Source organism: Hemitrygon akajei, chromosome 10, assembly GCF_048418815.1.
Source record: "Hemitrygon akajei chromosome 10, sHemAka1.3, whole genome shotgun sequence".
Classification (NCBI taxonomy): domain Eukaryota; kingdom Metazoa; phylum Chordata; class Chondrichthyes; order Myliobatiformes; family Dasyatidae; genus Hemitrygon; species Hemitrygon akajei.
This window is the reverse complement of record NC_133133.1, coordinates 51,757,937-51,779,630: the sequence shown is the minus strand read 5'-3', so window position 1 is coordinate 51,779,630 and position 21,694 is coordinate 51,757,937. Positions and strand designations below refer to the sequence as shown.

At 38.7% G+C, this 21,694-nt stretch overlaps 1 protein-coding gene across 1 annotated transcript in view; it reads left to right on the top strand.

The window, feature by feature from the left end:
• The window catches only part of LOC140734392 (exocyst complex component 1-like), an 85,179-nt gene that overhangs the window by 51,173 nt on the left and 12,312 nt on the right, over positions 1 to 21,694 (top strand). The window contains exons 10-14 of the mRNA XM_073058279.1: positions 497 to 624; positions 5,223 to 5,273; positions 10,396 to 10,503; positions 11,618 to 11,700; positions 12,840 to 13,083. Of these exons, the coding sequence (XP_072914380.1) occupies positions 497 to 624; positions 5,223 to 5,273; positions 10,396 to 10,503; positions 11,618 to 11,700; positions 12,840 to 13,083 (614 nt within the window). The remainder of the gene's footprint in view (positions 1 to 496; positions 625 to 5,222; positions 5,274 to 10,395; positions 10,504 to 11,617; positions 11,701 to 12,839; positions 13,084 to 21,694) is intronic.

The window sequence follows — 21,694 nt, the reverse complement described above, 5'->3', positions numbered from 1 at the left end:
GAGCGATAGCCTCCTTTCTCCCGGATTTAGAACTCTTGCTAGACATTGTAAGTTAGATATGTTCACAGGCAAGTAGGAGATACCGAAAAAATTCCTAACTAAGGTTTAAAAAATGGAGACATTTAGTGCAAAGATATAGGGGTGTCCATATAATACTGTATCAAGTGCAGATGCTGGAAGTTGGAACGTAGACAAGAAAAAACAAATTTGCTGGAACACAGCGGATCAAACAGCATTTGTAGATACAAAATGATAAGTCAATTTTGGGTCAGGACTCAGTACCAGGTCCCAGCTAATGGCTTTAAAAGGGTCAACTATTTATTTTAACGTGGACACAACCTGTATCTTATAAATATGACTATTTAATGGTTAACATAACCTTTAGGGAATATGTCAGCCAGACTGTATTAATATACCGTACTGTAATAAGAAACAATTATGTGATCAAATATTTAGCATACAAAATCTGGTTTCTTTGTTGTGTTGTGACTCTTAGAGATTCAGGAAAGTTTTGAAAAGCTGACTGCTTCCACATCCAATCTTCAGAAAACATTTTTCAGAAATTCTTTGTATGAGCATTTAGAATCAGAAACTGACTTAACAGATCGTGGAATCCTCGACAAGGTACAGCATGTTTCCAATCCTTTTGTTAAATAAGTCAGCTTTATAATAGTCTTATCAGTACCATCGCAGTTGGTCCAATGTATATTTAAGTTTGATTTTCTTTCTGATTAATGCATTGCTTGTCTTTATTTGATCTTTGCATCAATGCTTAAAAATTAGCCGTATAATGTGAAAAATTCTACTGCACACCATTTAAAAATGATTACCTAAATGTCAATCATATAATGCAGTGTTCATGTACTACTCAGATTTGGCTACATCTTTTATTTGTCTACTTGTCACTTCTGTATTTTAACATTATCTATATACTACTAAAACTCTCATGCTCTATCTGTTTGTGACCTCCAATTAGTGCAAATGGTGCATTACAGCGGCACTTTTTTTTGGCTAAATCAACTTAAAATGCGCTAACACAGAATGCAGGCAAAGTTCAGGGTTATATATTTGTATAAAATTGCTCATTCGCCAAAATCAACTGCCCTGTTTTCACCCATGATCCGCCATCATGGAAATCAGAACACGACACCACAACGCATGCGCACGGCCAGCCTCAGCAGCGACACCAACCAGAGCTAAAGGGCAGGACAGCTCTATTTCAAGCATTCACATATCACTATCAGCATGTGCAGGATTGGGACAGATCTAACTGCCACCCATCAATAAGAGATTGTTAAATCTTATTGTAATGACGTACTTCTCTTTCAATATTTTTATTAGTTTCTGCATAAAGGAATACAGAGTAAAAGAAGATACATATCATAAGTCAAAAAAAGTAACAAATACATTGTATTAAAAATATAGTTACAGTCACAAAGCCCTGTATTTATAAAAATTAAATTAAATCATAATATTGAAATATAGTAATTTAGTTATACAGAAAAAAAATCTAAACCCACTACCAAAGTAAGAGCTGTTAGGAAAAGCAAGAAAAAAGGAAAAACAAACCCTTATCCTATAATAAAATATATTATTAGCCACCATCTGTACTTTTACAACAAATCAAAGATTTTGAAAATAACTCAAAAATGGTCCCCACAATGTATAAAAGTCTTGACTAGATTCAAAAACGGAACATCGGATCTTCTCTAAATTTAAACATGACATAACATCCCATAACCTGTACTGACGCACTATGAGACACCCATAAAACCCTTTGCTGCAGTCAAAGGACAGCAGTGACTATATCACGTCCATTTAGGAGAGCGCCAACCACATCATCAAGAATAATCAGCTTCCTTTGGTATTACTGCTTCATATCTTCTATCCAGCTTTAGAGTTAAAAAAGATATGGTCAGCCTAATTATGCCGCTAGAAAAGAGAAAGGGGATATTATGGTCAAGAGATGATGCCTCATGTGTGCTTTGGCTTCTAGCAATAGTATTCTACAGTTTTGTTTTGATTCATGATGGGGTTAAGATACCATTTTCATGATGAATTTCACAATTTTATGATTAAGGATCTATTATTTGGTCAGAATGTCTTTTCATTCATTTATTGAGTAAGTTTTCTTGATAAGGTGATCAGGATTGGTGCCTTAGTAATCAGAATCAGATTTAATATCACCGGCATGTGATGTGAAATTTGTTATCTTAGCAGCAGCAGTTCAATGCAATACATAATCTAGCATAGAGAAAAATAATAATAAATAAAAATTTTAAAATAATAAATAAACAAGTAAATCAATTACGTATATTGAATAGATTTTTTTAAATGTGCAAAAACAGAAATACTGTACAGTGGGCCCTCCTTATCCACGGATTCCGCACGCGCGAATTCAACGAATCGTGAAAACCCGGAAGTGCTCTTCCAGCACTTGTTGTTCGAGCATGTACAGACTTTTTTTTCTTGTCATTATTCCCTAAACAATGCAGTCTAACAACCATTTTACATAGCATTTACATTGTATTAGGCATTATAAGTAATCTAGAGATGATTTAAAGTATACAAGAGGATGTGCGTGGGTTATCGTGCATTGGAATCGAAAAAAATTGGAAGTGCTCTTACTAAGTAAGTCGGAACAGGTACATCCGGTATTATTTAGCGTTAGTTAGTCAAACGTTTGTCTTAGTATATAGTATATATTTTACCTTTCTATGCATATAAAACACTTAAGAATGTATATTTCAGCGCCGGGCTCGGGAACAGAAGTTCTCAGGACTCGGAATAGATCGCTCCCTAGTGCGCTCTCCACCGTGCCGGGTTGATGTGGAGGATCAAAAACCCAAAACCTCAAAACCTAATAATTAAACCACTGCGTTGCTTAGTAATAATTGTAGCTTTCACCGGGGCAGAGCCTTTCTCACTTTATCCTTTAAAATTGTTCCGATTGTTGACCGACCTAGCCTAATGCTTTTCCAATGACCGATGGCGTTTCACCTCTTTCCAATCATTTTACTATTTCCACTTTCTTTTCAATCGTGATCATGATAATTTTCGTGAACAGAAACACTGAGCATTCAGAGCTCTGGCGCCAGGTCCTAATGTCCACCGCTCTGAGACGGGTTAAATAAGGTCTGGGGTCCACTGGGTCCTAAGGTCTACCGGATTGAGACAGGTTGAATAAGGGACTTGAGCATCCGCGAATTTTCGTATCTGCGAGGGGTCCCGGAATCAATCCCCGGTGGATAAGGAGGGTGGACTGTATATTTTTTAAAAAGTAAGGTGGTGTCCAAAGATTCAATGTCCATTTAGGAATCAGATGGCAGAGGGAAAGCAACTGTTCCTGAATCACTGAGTGTGTACCTTCAGGCTTCTGTATCTCCTACCTGATGGTAACAGTGAGAAAAGGGCATGCCCTGGGTGCTGAAGGTCCTTAATAATGGACACTGCCTTTCTAAGACACCGCTCCCTAAAGATGACCTGGGTACTTTGTAGGCTACTACCCAAGATGGAGCTGACTAGATTTACAACCTTCTGCAGCTTCTTTCAGTCCTTTGCAGTAGCCCCTCCATACCAGACATTGATGCAGCCAGCCAGAATGCTCGCCACGGTACAACTATAGAAGTTTTTGAGTGTTATTTGTTGACATGCCATATATCTTCAAACTCCTAATAAAGTATAGCTGCTGTCTTGCCTTCTTTGTAACTACATTTATATGTTGGGACCAGGTTAGATCCTCAGAGATCTTGACACCCAGGAATTTAAAGCTGATCACTCTCTCCACTTCTGATCCCTCTATGAGGATTGGTACATGTTCCTTTGTCTTACCCTTCCTGAAGTCCACAATCAGCTCTATAGTCTTACTGACTTAGTCTTACTTACTGAGTGTCAGGTTGTTGCTGCAACATCTCTCCACTAGTTGGCATATCTCACTCCTCTCATCACCATCTGAGATTCTACCAACAATGGTTGTATCATCAGCAAATTTGTAGATGGTATTTGAACTATGCCTAGCCACACAGCCATGTATGTATAGAGAGTAGTGCAGTGGGCTAAGCACACACCCCTGAGGTTCGCCAGTGTTGATCACCAGCCAGGAGGATATGTTATCACCAATCCACACAGATTGTACTCTTCCAGTTAGGAAGTCGAGGATCTAGTTGCAGAGGGAGGTACAGAGGCCCAAGTTCTGCAACTTCTCGATCAGGATTGTGGGAATGATGGTATTCCCCTAATGGTCTTGGATTCATTTGACATTCAACAGTCAGCTCACTCACATTTGAACCATCTGGCTGCCAATCCTTTTGGAAATAAAATAACTATTATTGTCAACTTATGTCTTGGGATTACTATTGTTATTATATATGTTATTTTGGCTTTTTGCATTGTATCTTAAAACAAATTTAAACAAGAGGTTTTACTTTGTGACTTCAACAAACCTATTTTTTAGCATACTCTGTTATTTTAAAAAAAACAAGATACCTATTTTGATATTTAAATAAATCAAGTTGTTTCTGTGACAAGGCATGACTGCGCCTCTACTTTCTTTGAAGTTTGTGTAGATTTAGCATGTTACTAGAAACTTTGACAAACCTCTGTAGGTGAATAGTGGAGATTATCCTGACTGATTATATCATGGCCTAGTATAGAAACACCAATGCTCAGGAATACATAGGCTACAGAATGTGGTGGATACACCCAGCCCATTGCAGACAAAGCCTTCCTCACTACTGAGTACATTTACCTGGAACACTATCACAAGAAAGTATCAGCAAAGACCTCCACCATCCAGGCCATGCCCTCTTCTCACTACTATCATTGAGCAAGAGGTACAAAAGTTTGGGTCCTACACCACCAGGTTAAGGAACAATTATTACCCAATAACCATCGGGCTCCTGAACCATTCTTGACAACTTCAGCCACCACTACTCTGAACTGATTTTATACCCTACAGACTTGATTTCACTGTCTTCCTTTGCACATTTTTAAACATGTGTGCCTGTTTATCTTAAAATTCTATTAAATTACTTTAAATGCCTAAAGAAAATGAATCTCAATGTGGTATATGGAAACACATATGTATTTTGATTATAAATCTACTCTGAACTTTGACTCTCCATTGAAAAAATAGTTGTCTATGCATCTGTTCACAGCTTTAATGTACAATAAATTAACTTTAAATATTTTGCTTCTTTTTTGGCTTGTATGCAATAATAAAGGCAAAAGATGACCAGGACAAGGAATGGAGCACTTCCTCATTTTGTACAGAGGTATGGCTTAAACTTAATAAAAATATTATTGTACCAATATATTTTCTCATTGTTTTCAATATGTCATTTGAACAGATTAATTTGCCATAAATGAAGAACAGTACTATACCATTGTCAAAAATATATGGTCGGCATTTTGAGTATTTTCAGTTATTATGTTAGGTTTCCATTTTCTGAAATGCAAGAACAAAAGAAAATGAGCGGGATTAGGCTGCCAGGCCCCTTAAGTCTGCCCCCTTATTCAATATGATCATGGATGTTCTGTGCTGGACTCAACTCTCCACTGTACCTGTTCCCTACAACCCTCAGTTTATCAGTCTTTCAAATATCTATCTGCATACACTTTAGAAATATCCATTGATCTAGCCTCTACCAGACTCAGAGGCAGAGAGATCCAGAGATTCACTTCTTCTGCATTAGGTCACCGCTCATTTTTCTGAACTCCAAGGAATACAGACCAATCTATCTAATCTCTCTGGAGAAGAAAGCACATTCATCTCAGGAATTAGCCTTGTGAAACTACTTTGGAACTGCCTCTATCCTTTTTATAGGTAAAGCAACCAAACCTCTGCACAGAATTCATGTGTGACTTCACCAAAACCCTATACAACTGTCAGAAAATCTCCCAACTTAAACTCCAATACCCTCACTATAAAGACCAACTTGCCATTTGCCACCTTTTTGGATTTACTTGCAAACTTTAATAATTTATGCACAAGAAAACCTAGATACCTCTAAACTTCACTCATAAGCAGTCTCTCTCCATTGAGGCAATCTGCAGTTTGATTCCTCTCACTTAAATGCATCACTTCTCACTTCCCCACGTTAAATTCCAGTTGCCAGATTTTCCTGTATCTCACTGCAAAATCAATGTCCTCATCACAATATGCCCATCCAACTATTTTCATATTATTGACAAACTTAGAAATCTTGCCTTTCATATCCTCCTCCAGATGTTGAATGTAAATAGTGAAAAATCGAGGCCCAAGATCCCTGGGATACTCCTCTAGTTACATTTGTCCTGTCTGAAAAGGACCAATTTCTTCCAACTCTTTTCTTTGTGACCACCAGTTTTCCATCCGTGTTAAAACATTTCCTCCACTACATGGGCTCTTAATTTATGCACCAGCCTCTTATGCAGCACTGTTATGAGAATCACCCCTTGTAATAATGATCAAAAATGCACAGAGAGAGAACCTGTATTTACCTCTAAGTACCTTTATTATCTCAATGGCAGAACACATGAACCTACACTACCAATATCTGTGTGCACACCAGCTACATTTTCCTGACTTCCATGAACAAAGAACAGAAAATGTAATACCAGTAAATGTGTAGTTTCTGCTGCTGGCCACATGTTCTTCGTTGTCCCGTTTCGAATCTCCAAGTGTCCATGGGGTTCCTCACATCCATAATAGTTGGTCTCCTACAGAGTTACTGCCACCAGTCCTCTTGAAGTGTCTATTTTTGTATTCATTTCTTGCCAATTTAAATATTGCATTTCAGTGTCATTGGCTGACCTTTAACAGCTTTCTACTGGCTCTTCTCCAGGCCAGCATCCATTTATTGACCTCTTTCCAGCAAGAGACAATCAGTAATTTATGGCTGTTTGTTCTCAATCAGCCACCAGCTCAAATCTCGCAGACCAACATTCACAAACCTGCATGTTATATCCAACCAAAGACAATCTCACAAATAACTTCTTAATTGAAAATTATCCCTGGTTCAGCAGACTACCTGAGGCATCACTGTGTCAACTTTAAAACACTGATCAAGCCAAGTGACTGACACACAAAATAGAGAACACAATCTCTTCATAAAATGGCCCTCCATCTCCTTACTCATGGCAAGGACAAAGGCAATTAGTCCATCTGCTTCCAGTGTCATTGATTAATTCGAATGCACTGATTTGTAGACTGAAGGTCTTTCTGGCCAAAGCTCCTTATCAAATGTTCTTTGGAAATTGAAATATGCAACATATACAGGTTCCCTTCTGTTAACATTCATTAATGTTCTCAAAGAATTTGAGCAAATTTGTCAAATATGTTTACCCTGCATAAAAGCATGTTGACAATGCTTTATTATATTCAGCTTTCCCAAACTGGCACTTATTTCCTCACTTATATATGGCTCTAGTGTCTTGCCAACAATAGATTTCTAACAATCTGGCATGTAGTTTTCTGCTTTTCCTCTTGCTCTCTTTCTGAACAAGGGAGTGATATTGGCTGTTTACCAATCTTCTGATAGCTTCCAGAATTGAGTGAGTCTTAATATTTTCAAACAGCAAGTGCATTATCTCTGCAGCTATTTCCTTTTAAACCTATGGGTTAAAGCCACTGAGCCCTGGTGATTTGTTTGTGAATTTCCCTGTGATTGATTTTTACTTGTTCTTCCTTGTTGCTTGAAGTCTACCTTTCATCTAAGGGATAATTGCAGTATCTTCCACCTAGAAGACTGAAGCAAAAATGTTTTATTTTATCTGTAATTTCTTTATTACTTCACCAGCCTCATGGTCTAGAGGTTCCAAATCTACCTTGGCTGCCATCATAGATACTAGAAAATTTGCAGATGTTGGAAATCCAAAGCAACATCCACAAAATGCTGGAGGAACTCAGCAGGCCAGGCAGCATCTATGGAAAAGAGTAAATAGTCAATGTTTCAGGACGAGACTCTTCTTTAGGACAACATCTGGCCTGCTGAGTTCCTCCAGCATTTCGTGTTGGCTGCCATCATTCCCATTTTATATACATAAAAAGGTTACTTTGATATTACTCAGCAGGTTACTAAAACTTTAAAGGCAAACAGGAGATTATACAAACATTTAAGCAAGTATAGGAAAGCTAAACCTCCAAGAAAACATACAGTACAGCAACTATTTGGATCCTAATTTAATTTTCTTAAATATGAAGAAAGGTTACACTGGGCAATTAATTTTTTGTAAGTGTTGCTTTCTTAGAATTTCTTTTGTTTATGATAGACCATTTGAAGCTGAGCATAGATATAATTTCAGACTGCTTGTATCATGTAGGAATTTGGAGAAACAAGTAATTGACTTTTATTGAATATGTTTAATTGCGTAACGGTGCTGACACTTTGCAATAGTTCAACTAAGCTAAAAAAAAGTTTTGGTGATTTTAATTTGTATTCAGTGTTTCAGGCCTAAGTGTCCAACAATAATCAGCCATCATTGATGGATTCCAGTTGCCTTGGTACTGTTACTCCATGACTGCAATGTCCTGGTGAAACTTTTCACCATGCTCATCACTGACAGTGCCAAGATTTGCAGGGAAGAAGTCTAAATGGGAATGCAGAAAATGAGTCTTTAGTGACATGTTGCACATCATGGTTTTGTATGCTTGAAGCGTATTGTCATCCAGCTGCATGTAGTTTGGAGCACTGTAGTTCCCAAGAAAATTTTTAACAACATTGAAGTCCTTTGAATTGCTTGTCAGTGATGACCTGTTAGATTTGTGGACCAACAAAAATGCCTTCCTTAATTTTGGCATTAGTTATTCTGGGAAACATCAATCTCAAATATCGAAATCTTTCATGGAAATTTATAGCCTTTCTAAAATTTATCCTGCCATGCATCATCTGCCCTGCCTAAGCATGCCCAGGCATGCCTGGACAATATAGCAAACTTTTCAGGTGACGTTGTGGGCAGCATTGTAAATGACTTGAATTATGAATTGAAATAACAAATATAGGCAATTTCAAAAAGATAGTGCATGATAGGGAAATTTGATGGTGATTTTCATGATCAGCAGGCAAAACCCATAAAATACACTCAAGTGTATTCAGGAAGCAAAATCTTTGTTGTTCAGTGTTATCAATCTGAAATATTAACCTTGTTTCTCTGTTGACAGATTCTGTTTGAATTTCTATTTCCAGCAATTTGGGGTTTTATCGTAAATTGAAGGATGTCCACTGTCTTCTGTGGCATAATGCTTGTTTACTTCATTACCCTGATCACTGTAAATTGAAGGATGTCCACTGTCTTCTGTGGCATAATGCTTGTTTACTTCATTACCCTGATCACTGTAAATGCTTTGCTGCTTTGATCAGGTTATCCACTAAATTTGTTTTCACAGCCACTTTCAACAGTAACTGTATCTGGCTCAGACATATTTCATGTGGATTTGAGCTGCCTTAATTCACTCACAGTTGCATGTCTTCAAGACAGTTGGTGCTTTTCAAGTCATATCCTTGCTGAATCCTGAGAGTCTAGGCTGAATGCTATGTTCCAGCACATGTATGCTCTTAAGCTTTCTTATATGCACAAACTCATTCTTTTTCAGAGCACCCAGACTCTATTGTTACATTTCATCCATTGTTTCATCCTTCATTGAATAAGATACTTTTCCTTTCCCTTCCAATTGTCCATCACATAATTATGACTTAACATTTATTTCAGTCTCACTTTGTACTCCACTTTGTCCTCTAACCTTCCTCAAATGCTCAGTTCTCAGCAGACAGCCCAGCTTCATCCCATTATGTTCACATCTTGAAGAATTTGGAGCTTGATATGATGTTGGCTCCTTTTATTGTTGCCTTTGTGTTTGTGCTGTTTCTTTGGACAGGTGCTCAATTATATCCAACCAGCTGATGCTGAATTCCACGGTTACCTGGATTACACTTTTCACCCTTTGCTTCTGTAGGGTATACTCAAAATATTATGTAGTTTCAGATGCCAGTTTAATATCATATAACCATATAACAATTACAGCATGGAAACAGGCCATCTCGGCCCTTCTAGTCCATGCCAAACGCTTACTCTCATAAAATTATATCAGGTATCTAAAATGAAATAGTGTAATTCTGTGTGTTGTCTGTACCTCTGTGATGCTACTGCAAGGAAGTTTTGTACCTGTGTACCTCACCGTACTTGTGTATGACAATGAACTTGGATGTTTGTACATTCTGTCTCTCTCCCACTTCCACTCTCACATGCACACGTTGTCAACTTTCCCACATTTTCTATTTTTATTTAGTTCATGAAAATTTTTAGATATTCCTTGCCCATTATTTGTGAAATTACAGAAAGGGAATAATGAGGATAACTGGCCTGTGTGTTTTATTACTGTGTAATTGTGTTATCTTTGTTATTGTGTTTTCTTTCAAGATCATAGATCATGTAGTCACAGAACTGGAGCCTGTGTGCATTGCAGAGGAAGAGTTTATCACCAAATTTTTTATGTTAACGGAAGACACATATAGTGAAACACCACAGGTAGAAACATTCTATATATTTTTAAACTCTTTGTAGTTTGAGTGTTTTATAAATTTCAAGTTTTCATTAAATATTAATTGTTTTGAGTTTTAATGTGAAATATGTTGCCTTTAAATTTTATTAGCTTCAATACTCTTAAATGCAAAGCATTTTATTATCTTTAGTAAATGAAATCATTATTCAATAAAAAGTACTATCTTATTCTAATTGAGTGGTTTAAATAGTAATGATTTTTTGCTCCCATGTTTGCAGTTTAAAATATTGCCAGATTATAGCCAAGAATCTTACATTGTTGTAGCATTGTAGTGGTCAATATAATTTTTGGCACTGACTGTGGTCAGACAGAACAATACTTTAAAATATCAGTGATATGTATACCTGACTGCTTCCTGATTAGCTGTTAGGTCAAAGATTATGATTACCACTGATTATAAGAGATGTTTATAAGGATTCACTAATGTTGAAAGTTGTTTAAATTCTGGGGTTTCATGCCCAAATGAAATGGTTTAGAGACATGGAACAAAAAAACCCCAAAATAAACTAGAATTCTGTTTAAATGTTTTGAGTAACTTTTATGTCAATTAGAAAGTCATGCAGAATAACTAATAACCATTATTTAACTGTGTGAATGTGGCTGATAGCAGCAAATCATAAACATGGGAGATTTGGCAGATGCTGGAATATTTTCCCCCTTTCCCCTCCCCGTTTCAATTTCCCACTCTGGCTCCCCTCTTGCCTCTTCTCTTTCATCTGCTTATCACCTCGCCCTGGTGTCCTCCTCCTTCCCATCCTCCCATGGTCCACTCTCATCAACCATCAGATTTCTTCTTCTCCAGCCCTTTACTTTTCCACCTATCACCTCCCTGCTTCTTACTTCATCCTCTCTCCCTCACCCACCTCACTTCACCTATCACCTTCTATCTTGTACTCCTGCCACTTCCCTATTCTGGCTTCTTCCCTCTTGCTTTCCATTCCTGATGAATGGCCTCAGTACATCGACTGTTTATTCTCCTCCACAGATGCTGCCTGACCTGCTGAGTTCCTCCAGCGTTTTGTGTGTTTAACTGATAGCAGAAGAGTTTTGAAAGCTTTTAAATTAAATGATTTTTTTCAGTTGCTGGGAAGTAAAAGTGATCTTGCGGCTACAATTATCCAAGACTCTACAGAGAAAGAACAGATGCATTGGAGTACTGCAGAGTACGTAACATATTAGAACATGTCAGTTATTTGCTATAAACTGACATTTTTGTTTTCCTGTATGTATATTTTTATGGCCATTTGTTATGTTGGTAACTGAATTAAGATCGAAGAATCCAACAAACATTTCAATACTTACTGACAACAAACTTATAGTAATAAAATTATCAGTTTTTATTCCTATAGATAGACATCTTTTAAATCAAAGAATATTTTATACCAAGAAATGGTTTCCCTACCGTTGTTTTGATAACCACCTTCAAAAAAAGTCTTTTCCTACAGATATCTGCTCCTAGTCCCAAAGTAAAATAAAATAAAATTCAGATGCAAGCAGTTTAGATTTTTGAGTTGAGCACTCAAATGCAGCATGTAATATTAATTCAGATTTATTATTTATTTCACATAAGCATTTGACAATTTCAAATAGGATTTTTCCACTTACTTAGTTATTGAAATTTTCAATCCACTTACAGATAGTGTTGGTTTCCTTGCTGAAAGATAGAAATATAATACCAGTTTTAAGCATCACAAATATCTTTGTCTGTAGAGAAATGCTCGATTAAGGTTTGTCTCCTTGGCTTAAAAGGTCATGGCTTTAAGTTCACATTAAGAAAATTGATCACAAATTCTAGCCTGCAGAGTTGCTATGTTGTAAGAGTACTCTGTTAGATCAGTTATTCTGAGTTCCATTTGTTCTTCCAAGTTTAAAAGAACTGTTACCTTGGCCCCATATCATAGGCTGCATTTTATCCCAGCCAAAATCCTGTAACAAATATAAAATTATTTGGACCTTTTGTTTCATTGCAGTTTGTTGGATTTTGCTGCATCTCCTTGCATTGAATTTCAAAAGCCACTTCATTTCTTGTGAAGCACATGAAGGTATCCTGAGCGTGTGAATGACATCCCATAAATACAAATCCGGAGCATGTTCAAACATAAGTTACAACTCATTTCCTTAATAATTTCTGTATTACTTCAATATTAGTCTTGAAATTTGAATAAGTAACAGATTATGTCTGTTCACACTAGGTGAATTTTCCATTGCATTAATATTATATTTTCTAATCATTCACTCACTCGCTAAGTGTTAAATAAGCGCAAAAAATCTGTGCCGTAATTTTTACTATACTTTCAACTAGGCAGGAAGATGCCGGAATAAGTATTAAACGAAAAATGATGAATGAAATCTTCAGTACTCTTGAACTAGATCTGAGAAGTTTTGTAAACCTTTGTGATAAGATCAACCCATCAAACACCTTGCATTTACTGGTAATAGTGAGCCAGCGTGCACTAGCAGCTCAAGATTCTGACACTCCTTACTTTATCAAATCTACATTTGGAAATAGTCTGGTGCATGTGAAGCGCAACTTTGACAAATGCATTGTAAGTAATTGATATTTTGTTCTATATTTTTAATAAAGTTCTTATTAAATTACTTCAATAGCAATCAATAAAAAATGTAGCTCAAATTCATGTTTTTACATATCTTTACATAATGTATTTCAGATGAATTTTGTAGCATTGTTAAAATGATTTAAAGATTTGAATTCATATGCTTCCTTTTTATGGACTTGGATCACATTAAAATACTCTGCAACTAATTAAGTACTATTGAAATCACTTTTGTGTTGTAGGAAATACAGCAACCTCTGAAAAATAGAAGTATCTTATTGACTAAATGCAATCTGTTTTTGAGATGTTGAATAAAGATTAAATGTTTTCATGACACTGGAGGTAAATCAAAAGCACTTCAAAATAATGTCTATTTGCTAACATATTATACAGGATCTTTTAATATTTTGCCTGAAAGGTTACCACTGTCAGTACATCGGACATTATAGCACACCTTCTCTTCTGCTCACTTCTCAGTGAAGACTGAGAAGGATTTGTACCCTGTTGTAAAAAATCAAATATACACCAGTGGGTGACTTAAAACTTTGCTTGCTCAAGCCAAAATAGAGCAGTTTTGTTTCTGAAGAATTTGCTCAAACTCATCATCTCAGTAGAATACCATATTTATTTTAGAGGATTGCTATCAAAGTTGAGCTTCCTGGCAGTTGATTTCAGATGCATATGTGAAATTTATAATTATATTTATTCACTTCAGTGATTAAGCAAATGATGCCATTGCATTTAATTTAATATTTGAATTCTCATATTAAACTAAATTATTTCCTCTGCAAATATTTAACAGGTGATATTTTGAGCTTTAGAATGTAGCCCAACAAAGCAATTAAAAATATGCTTACTGTGTAACTTCCCTTTTAAGATTGGTAGTCAGCCATATGTTACTTTTGAAATATAGATCCCCTGGGGCACAAAGTGTTGACAGAGCACAATCAGGAGCAGAAAGAGGTGGCCACGGAAGTCAGCAGATCCAAAGAGGGAGAGGGATCAGTAAGCCTGAGAGAAGTAGAGAGCGAATGACGAAATGCATCAGGATAAAGCAATTGAGCTGTCAGGTTGCAGTCAGGGGAAGCAGAGTACTGACTGAGGGCCTTCAAGTTGAGGAGTTGAGTACAATGAATAGTGAAGTACAAGAGAAGGAGAATGGAAATGAGTATTGAATGGGGAAACTGAAATGGATATTTAAGTAACACTATTCTGAGCAAAATGAGACAACAAATAGAAGAGAACAAAAAAGTTGAGAAAAGAATAATGGAAATGTTGTAAAGATGGCCAGGGAGTTGGACAGATATGATATAACTGAAGTATCAAGGTGCTATTGGGGTGAAGAATTTCCTGGAAGGTGACAACATACGAAAAAAAGTAAAAAGTAACAGGAAGAGCATGCGTGTGACGAATACAGCTGGGAGTTGAAAACACTGTTTCCACAGATGTTGCCTGATTGAGTTCTTACACCATTTCTGTTTTTGTTACAGAATTCAGCTATTAAACATTTTCGGCTGCTTTCCCCAAATCACAGACCAAAGCTTGTTTTCATTTCCAGCTGTAACTCTCCACCCCTGATGCTTTTACATAATAACTTCCCAGAAAGGGAAATATAAAACTGTCATACATCCATCTACCAAGTCTGAGTGAATGAACCACCAACGGCCACTTAGTGATTGGGATTCATTAGAAAAAGAAGAATGCCCTTAACTCCTGGTGGAGTCATCAGGTTTTTGCTCATCATGTGGCATTTCTATAGAACTCTCCAGTATTTTTTTAAAACGTCAAGTTGCTAGCTCAACGCTCAACCCAGCACAGATGGAAGCGTGCAAGGGAGCCAACTGGACCATTTGCCCCGGAGTCCAGTGCTGATGCCACTACACCACCAGCCAGCCTAGGATTCATTAGCAACTGGGAATTAATAAGGCAGGGCAAGCAGAGCAACCATTATTGGAGTGGACAATGTAAGAGTGGGGATTTGAGGCTTTAGCTCTTTAAGGCTTCAGCAAGAAGAAGCTTGATTGAAAGAAGTCGAAAAGCTGTAGATAGATTTTTTTCAGTTTATTTATTGTTTCCTTATTTATAATTGCATGGTTAGAGCAGTAGGAATGCCAGGCAGTATAGTTGAATGCAAACACGAGGAAATCTGTAGATGCTGGAAATTCAAGAAATACACTCAAAATGCTGGTAGAACGCAGCAGGCCAGGCAGCATCTATAAGAAGAAGCACTGTCGACGTTTCTGGCTGAGACCCTTCGTCAGGAATCTAATCGGAAGAAGTGAGGTTGGAATTGGAACAAGGTGTGGTGAAGTTGAGACGGTTGATGTCCCGTCGGCAGTTAGCAATAACGAGATCCAGAGCAGGCAGAAGACCAGAGCAGGGTATCCATGAAGAGGAGGAGGGTTGAAGATGGGAGAAGGGGTCATCAGTGGAGGTGGAAGAGTCCTTGCCGAAGAAGTAGGCTCAAAGACGGAACTGGCGGAAGAAGAGTTCAGCGTCATGGCATACACAAAACTCGCTGAGGTGTGGGCAAAGGGGTGGTGTTAGTGGAAAGGGGACAGTTGGTGTGAGAGGAAGGTGGAGCCTCTGAGGGTCCAGGAGTTGATGGTGGGATCTAAGGGAGAGGGGATTGCAGAGTGGTGGTGGGGGAAGGGGAGACGGGAGACACAATCGCAGCATGTGAAGACTCGGCCCGGAGTTCAAGGCTGGAGTCGTAGCTGGAGGCTGCACAATCGCTTTGAAGGTGTCCATGGTCATTGGTGGGGCCACTGAGATCGACGGCAGGGGCTGATCCATGGTCTTTGGAATGTGCATTGATGGTGCTGGAGTCCGGATTTTGAATATGCCCTGGGTTGCTGGGGCAGCCGAGATCGACGGCCAGGGCTGCGATCCGAAGTTCATGCCTGCTAGTGGCAGAGCCAGCAGGCTCTGGGGTCTGCAGATGGAAGATCTTGCGATCCTTGCAGGACGTGACAAAGTCAAAGAAACGGCGATTGCACACATGGATCCAATGGAGGATGAAATAACGGACAGGTACATTACAAACAGAGAAGAAAGTGTCTGGGAGGCGTGGAAGGGATTGTGATAGGGACGCCAGGTACCTCCTCATGGTGGAGAGTGTTGCCCTCAGAGCTCGACGGGAGAAACAACGGGAGGCAGAGTCAATTAAATATGAGTACCTGGGATCCTCAGAAGGTCCAAATTGAGAAGCTCGAAAATGGATCCTGAAGCCAACTGGAGTCAGTCAGCAGTGGAGACACGTTCCAAGGAAGGATATATAGCTGTAATAGTGGGTCTGGGTCAAAATATGATCGAAAAGTTGAAGGGCCGAAGAAATTATAGATGGGGAGCAGCAAGAGAGGATTTCACTGAGCTCCCGTCGAAGAGAAGATTTAAACTTCTTCAGTGTAGGCATCACTGGCAGAGGCTTCACAGTAGTGAATTTAAAAACGCAAATACAAGAAAATCCTCAGATGTTGGAAATTCAAGCAACACACACAAAATGCTGGTGGAACGCAGCAGGCTAGACAGCATCTATAGGAAGAAGCACTGTTGACGTTTCGGGGCGAGACCCTTCGACAGGTTCTGACGAGGAGTCTCGGCCCAAAACGTCTACAGTGCTTCTTCCTATAGATGCTGCCTGGCCTGCTGCGTTCCACCAGGATAGTTAAATACTTGTAGGTTGTAGGAAGGCAAGTCCCTGACAACTTCACCTGCAAGAAGTACATCCAGATGCAGCTTCTAGCACTCCATGTTAAGGAGTTGGAACTGGAACAGAATGAACTCCAGATGATTTAGGAGGCTGAGGGGGTGATAGACAGGACATATAGAAAGGTCGTTACACCCAAGGAGCAGGACACAGGAGACTAGGTGACAAGCAGGTAGGGGAAAGGGGTTAAGTAGCCATTGCAAAGTATCCCTGCGGCCATCTCCCTCAACACCAGGTATAATGTGCTGTACTATACTATTCTAAAAAAATACCACTTTGGATTATGTTGGGGATGGCCTAGTAAAGGAAAGTCACAGCAGTCAGGTCTCTGGCACTAAATCTGGCTCTGTGGATCAGAAGAGAAGGGGGAAGAAGAGGTGAACTGTGGTGATATGGGATTCATTTGTTAGGGGAACAGTAAAGAGGTTCTGTGTACAAGAATGAGGTTTCTAAATGGTATGTTACCTCCCGAGTGCCAGAATCCAGGACATCGCAGATCAAGTTCTCAGCATTCTTAAATGGGAGGGTGAGCAGCCAGCAGTTGTGGTTCAATGACATAGGTAGAAAGAGGAATGGGGTTCTACAAAGTGAGTTCATAGTTTAGGTGCTAAGTTAAAAGACGGCCTCCAGGATTGTGATCTTAGGATTCCTACCCATCCCATGTGCTAGTGAGGCTAGAAATAGGAAGACGACCATACAGTTTAACACATTGCTAAGGAGTTAATGTATGAGGGAGGGTTTCAGATATTTGGGTCATTTGGCTCTCTTCCAGGGAAGGAAGGACCTGTACAGAGGAGTTGGTTTGAATCTAAACTGGAAAAGGACTAATATCTGAGCAGGATGGTTTGCGAGTACTGCACGAGGTGTTTAAACTGGAGTTGCAGAGGAATGGGAACCAGAGTGCTGGACAGATTGTAGAAAGGTTGTAGCAACAGATGTTGTTAAGACCTCAGACAATGTCAGGAAGCAAAAGGTTGAACATGGTGGGACTAATGTTCTGAGTCGCATATATTTCAATGCAAGAAGTATTGTAGGAAAGCCAGATGAGCTCAGTGCATGGATCAACACACAGAATTATGATATTGTAGCCATCAGTGACATTTGGTTGCAGGAGGAGCAGGACTGGCAGCTCAGTATTCCAGGGTTCAGTTATTTTTGATGTGATAGAGCACAAGAGACTATAGGGAACAGGTGGTGCTACTAGTCAGGGAAAATGTCACGGCAATGCTCAGTCAAGACAGACTGGAGAACTTGTCTAGTGAGGTTTTATGGATGGAACTGAAGAATAAGGAAGGTATGACCATGTTAATGCAACTATATTACAGACCACCCAGCAGTCCATAGGATTTAGAGGAACAGATTTGTGGAGAGATAACAGTCTGTTGTAAGAAACATAAGGTTTTGATAGTAAGTGATTTACTTTCCACATATTGACTGGAACTCCTGTATGTAAAAGAACTAGACAGAGTTCACCAAATATGTTCAGTAAGTTTCCTTCATCGGTATATAGAAGTCCCAACTAGAGAGTGTGTGCAACACTTGATCTATTAGGGAATGAGACTGGGCAGATGACAGAAGTTTGTGTAGGCACTGAGGAATGCAATAGAACAAAAGGGTCTGAGAATACAGTTCCATAATTCATTGAAAGTGGTGTCACATGTAGAATAGGTCGTGAAGAAAGCTTTTTCCACATCAGCCTTCTTAGATCAAAATACTGATTACAGGAGTTGGGATGTTATGTTGAAGTTGTGTCAGATGTTAGTGGAGCCTAATTTGGAGCATTGTGTGCAGGTTTGATCACCTACTTACAGAAAAATGTAAATAAAATTGAAAAAATACAGAGAAAATTTACAAGAATGTTGCTGGGACTAGAGGATCTGAGTTATAAGGAAATATTGAATTGGTTAGAACTTTATTCCCTATAATGTAGAGAATTGATGGGAGATTTGATAGAGGTATAAGGTGTATAGGTAGGATAAATGAAAGCAGGCTTTTTTCCACTGAGGTTGAGTGAGGCTACAACTAGAGGTCATGGGTTAAGGGTGAAAGTTGAAAAGTTTAAGGGGAACATGATGGAAAACTTCACTCAGAGTGGTGATAGTGTGGAGCGAGCTTCGGGCACAAGTGGTGGATACACTTACAATTTCAATATTCAAGAGAAGTTTGGACGGGTACGTGGATGGGAGGGGTATGGAGGATTAAGGTCCAGGTGCAGATCGATGAGACTAGGCAGTTTAAATGGTTTGACATAAACTAGATGGGCTGAAGGACCTGTTCCTGAGCTGTCATTTTTTTAATGTCTATGATTATATGACTTTTCTATAGACAATAGAAATAGCTGAAACAAAGTGTGTACTGCCATGAGTAATGACGGTCAGCAATCTCATATACTATTCACTTAATTCCTATTTCACAACCCTGATCCTTAGTCTCTCACTGCATATTTTATATTCCTTTAAACATTTGAGCATCCTGCAGCTTTTTGAGCAGGGCCTACCTATATTTTCCATTTATAATAGTTCTAATGAAGGAGTAGTGAGCCATCTCCTTGAATCACTACAGTTATTCTAGTGAAGGTACTTATGTTTTCTGTAAGTTCAAGGGTTTAGAGTCAATTGTAATAAATAGTGTGCAGTTTGGGGAGGAACTAAGAATGTTGAGTTCCTATGGACATGTTGCCCTTGTTCTTGGGAGATTGCAGGTTTGGAAGGTGCTGTTTGAGGAGCCTTGGCAAGCAAGTGAAATGCATTTTGTAAATGATGTTAGCATTATTATAAACATAAGAGATTCTGCAGGTGCTGCAAACCCACAACAACACACACAAAATGCTGGAGGAACTCAACAGGTCAGGCTGCATCTATGGAAATGAAAATACAGTTGACATTTCAGGCTTAGACCCTTCATTGGGACTGGAAAGGAAAGGGGAAGAAACCAGGATAAAAAGGGTGGGAGGAGGCTGTAATGTATAGATCTATTTCTTTTAGAGCAATGACTCCCTTTAGCACTACGTATGGACTGATAATTTACCTATGCACATTGATCTGTTGTTTACGCATGTGCAGTGATCTCTCGCTCTCTCTCTCATGAATTCACCATTTAAAGCCACTTCTAACTTGCGTGCTCTTATTTAATTGATATGTAGTTTCACAGAAACTACAAAGTGATGACAAGTACAAACCTGAATGTCAGAGAATATCACCAACTGCACTAACATTTACGGGACAATTACAGGACCAGACAGCAAGAGAAGAGTTAAACAGTATGGAGAAGGACTTCATGGATACTAACAAAGGGATGCATGAGTAACTGCATAGTACACAGTGAAAGATGCACAACTAACAAAGTTAAAGTCAAAATAAGTAATGGCTTTAGTCGGGAAAGTTGATGAATCTGATAGTACTAATGAAGGCTGGGAGTCGTATACAGAGAGGATTGAACTGTATTGTAATTTAAACCACATGGATGAGGAAAAGAAAGTACGCATGCTTCTTAGCTTAATGGGTGCTAAAACATACAGGCTGTTTCACAACCTAGTAACTCCTGAAAAGCCAGCAAGTAAGACATTCGACGAAATTGTTGCTATTTTACAAAATCACTTGAGCCCTAAACCACTGGTAATAGCTGAGAGATTTAGATTTCACAAAAGAAACCAAAGGATTAAAACATTTCTGAATACATTGCAGTACTGCGCAAACTTTCCCAGTACTGTAACTTTAGAGATGGACTCTGTAATGCTTGTATGTGACATACATAGTCAAAACACTCATAAGAGGCTACTTCAGAAGGAGACCTAACCTTAGAACAGGCATTGACCATTGCAAAATCATTAGACAGAAAAAGATGGTGCAAAAAAACAAAAATGCTATCAATGTGGCAAATTGTCCCATGATGCAAATGACTTGGTTCAAGGAAAAAGTCTGCAGAAAGTGTCACAAACAAAGTCACATAGGGAGAGCGTACAAGTCAGATAGAAAGCACAACCAAATAAAAACACACCCAGTGGAAAAATTTCAAACACAAAACTAAGCAAGTGCATTAAGTGACCAAGTGTGAAACAGAATCAGACAACACAGTGCCAGACAAAAGGAAGCTGACATGCCTAGAACTGCATAGTATTACTGAATCAGATCACAAATTCATATGGATCACAATAGATGTCAAAATGAAAATAGAGCTACATTTAGGGTCAGTTTTGTCTATAATTTCAGAGGCTGATTACAACAGACTGTTTTTTAAGCTACCATTAGAGAAGGCCTCAGTGATGCTGAAGATCTACACAGATGAAAAAATGTCTCCCAAAGGCAAACTGAAAGTAATTGTGATATATGGCGGCCAAACACAACAGTCTGAGCTTTGTGTTGAAAAGTGGACATGAATGGTTAAGAAGAATCCATCAAGGCTGACACTCAATCAAAGCTCTCAATGTGTCATCAAAAGGCAACTGCAGCCAGAGATTGTCACAACTGCTTAATTCTAATGAGAAGATGTCATACAATCTGCATGAAGGACACCTGGGTACATTCAAGGTGAATAATCTCACCCAGAGTTAAGTGTGGTGGCTGGGAATAGATAGACAGATGGAAGACTTGATCAAAAACTCTTTGGGATGGCAAAAAATTCAAAATGCACCCCCACAGGCATCATTACACCTATGGGAGAGGCCATCTCCCCCATGGCAAAGAGTACATATTGGCTTTGCTGGGCCATTCATGGACTACATGTTTCTGATTTCTGTGGATGCTAATTCAAAGTAGCCGGTGGTCATACCAATAAAGAGAACCACATCAGGAAAGGCTGTTTCTGCTCTGAGGACTATCTTCACCAGAAATAGCGTACCAGAACAAACTAACCACAATACACATCAGAAGAATTTAGATTATTCATGAAGAAAGT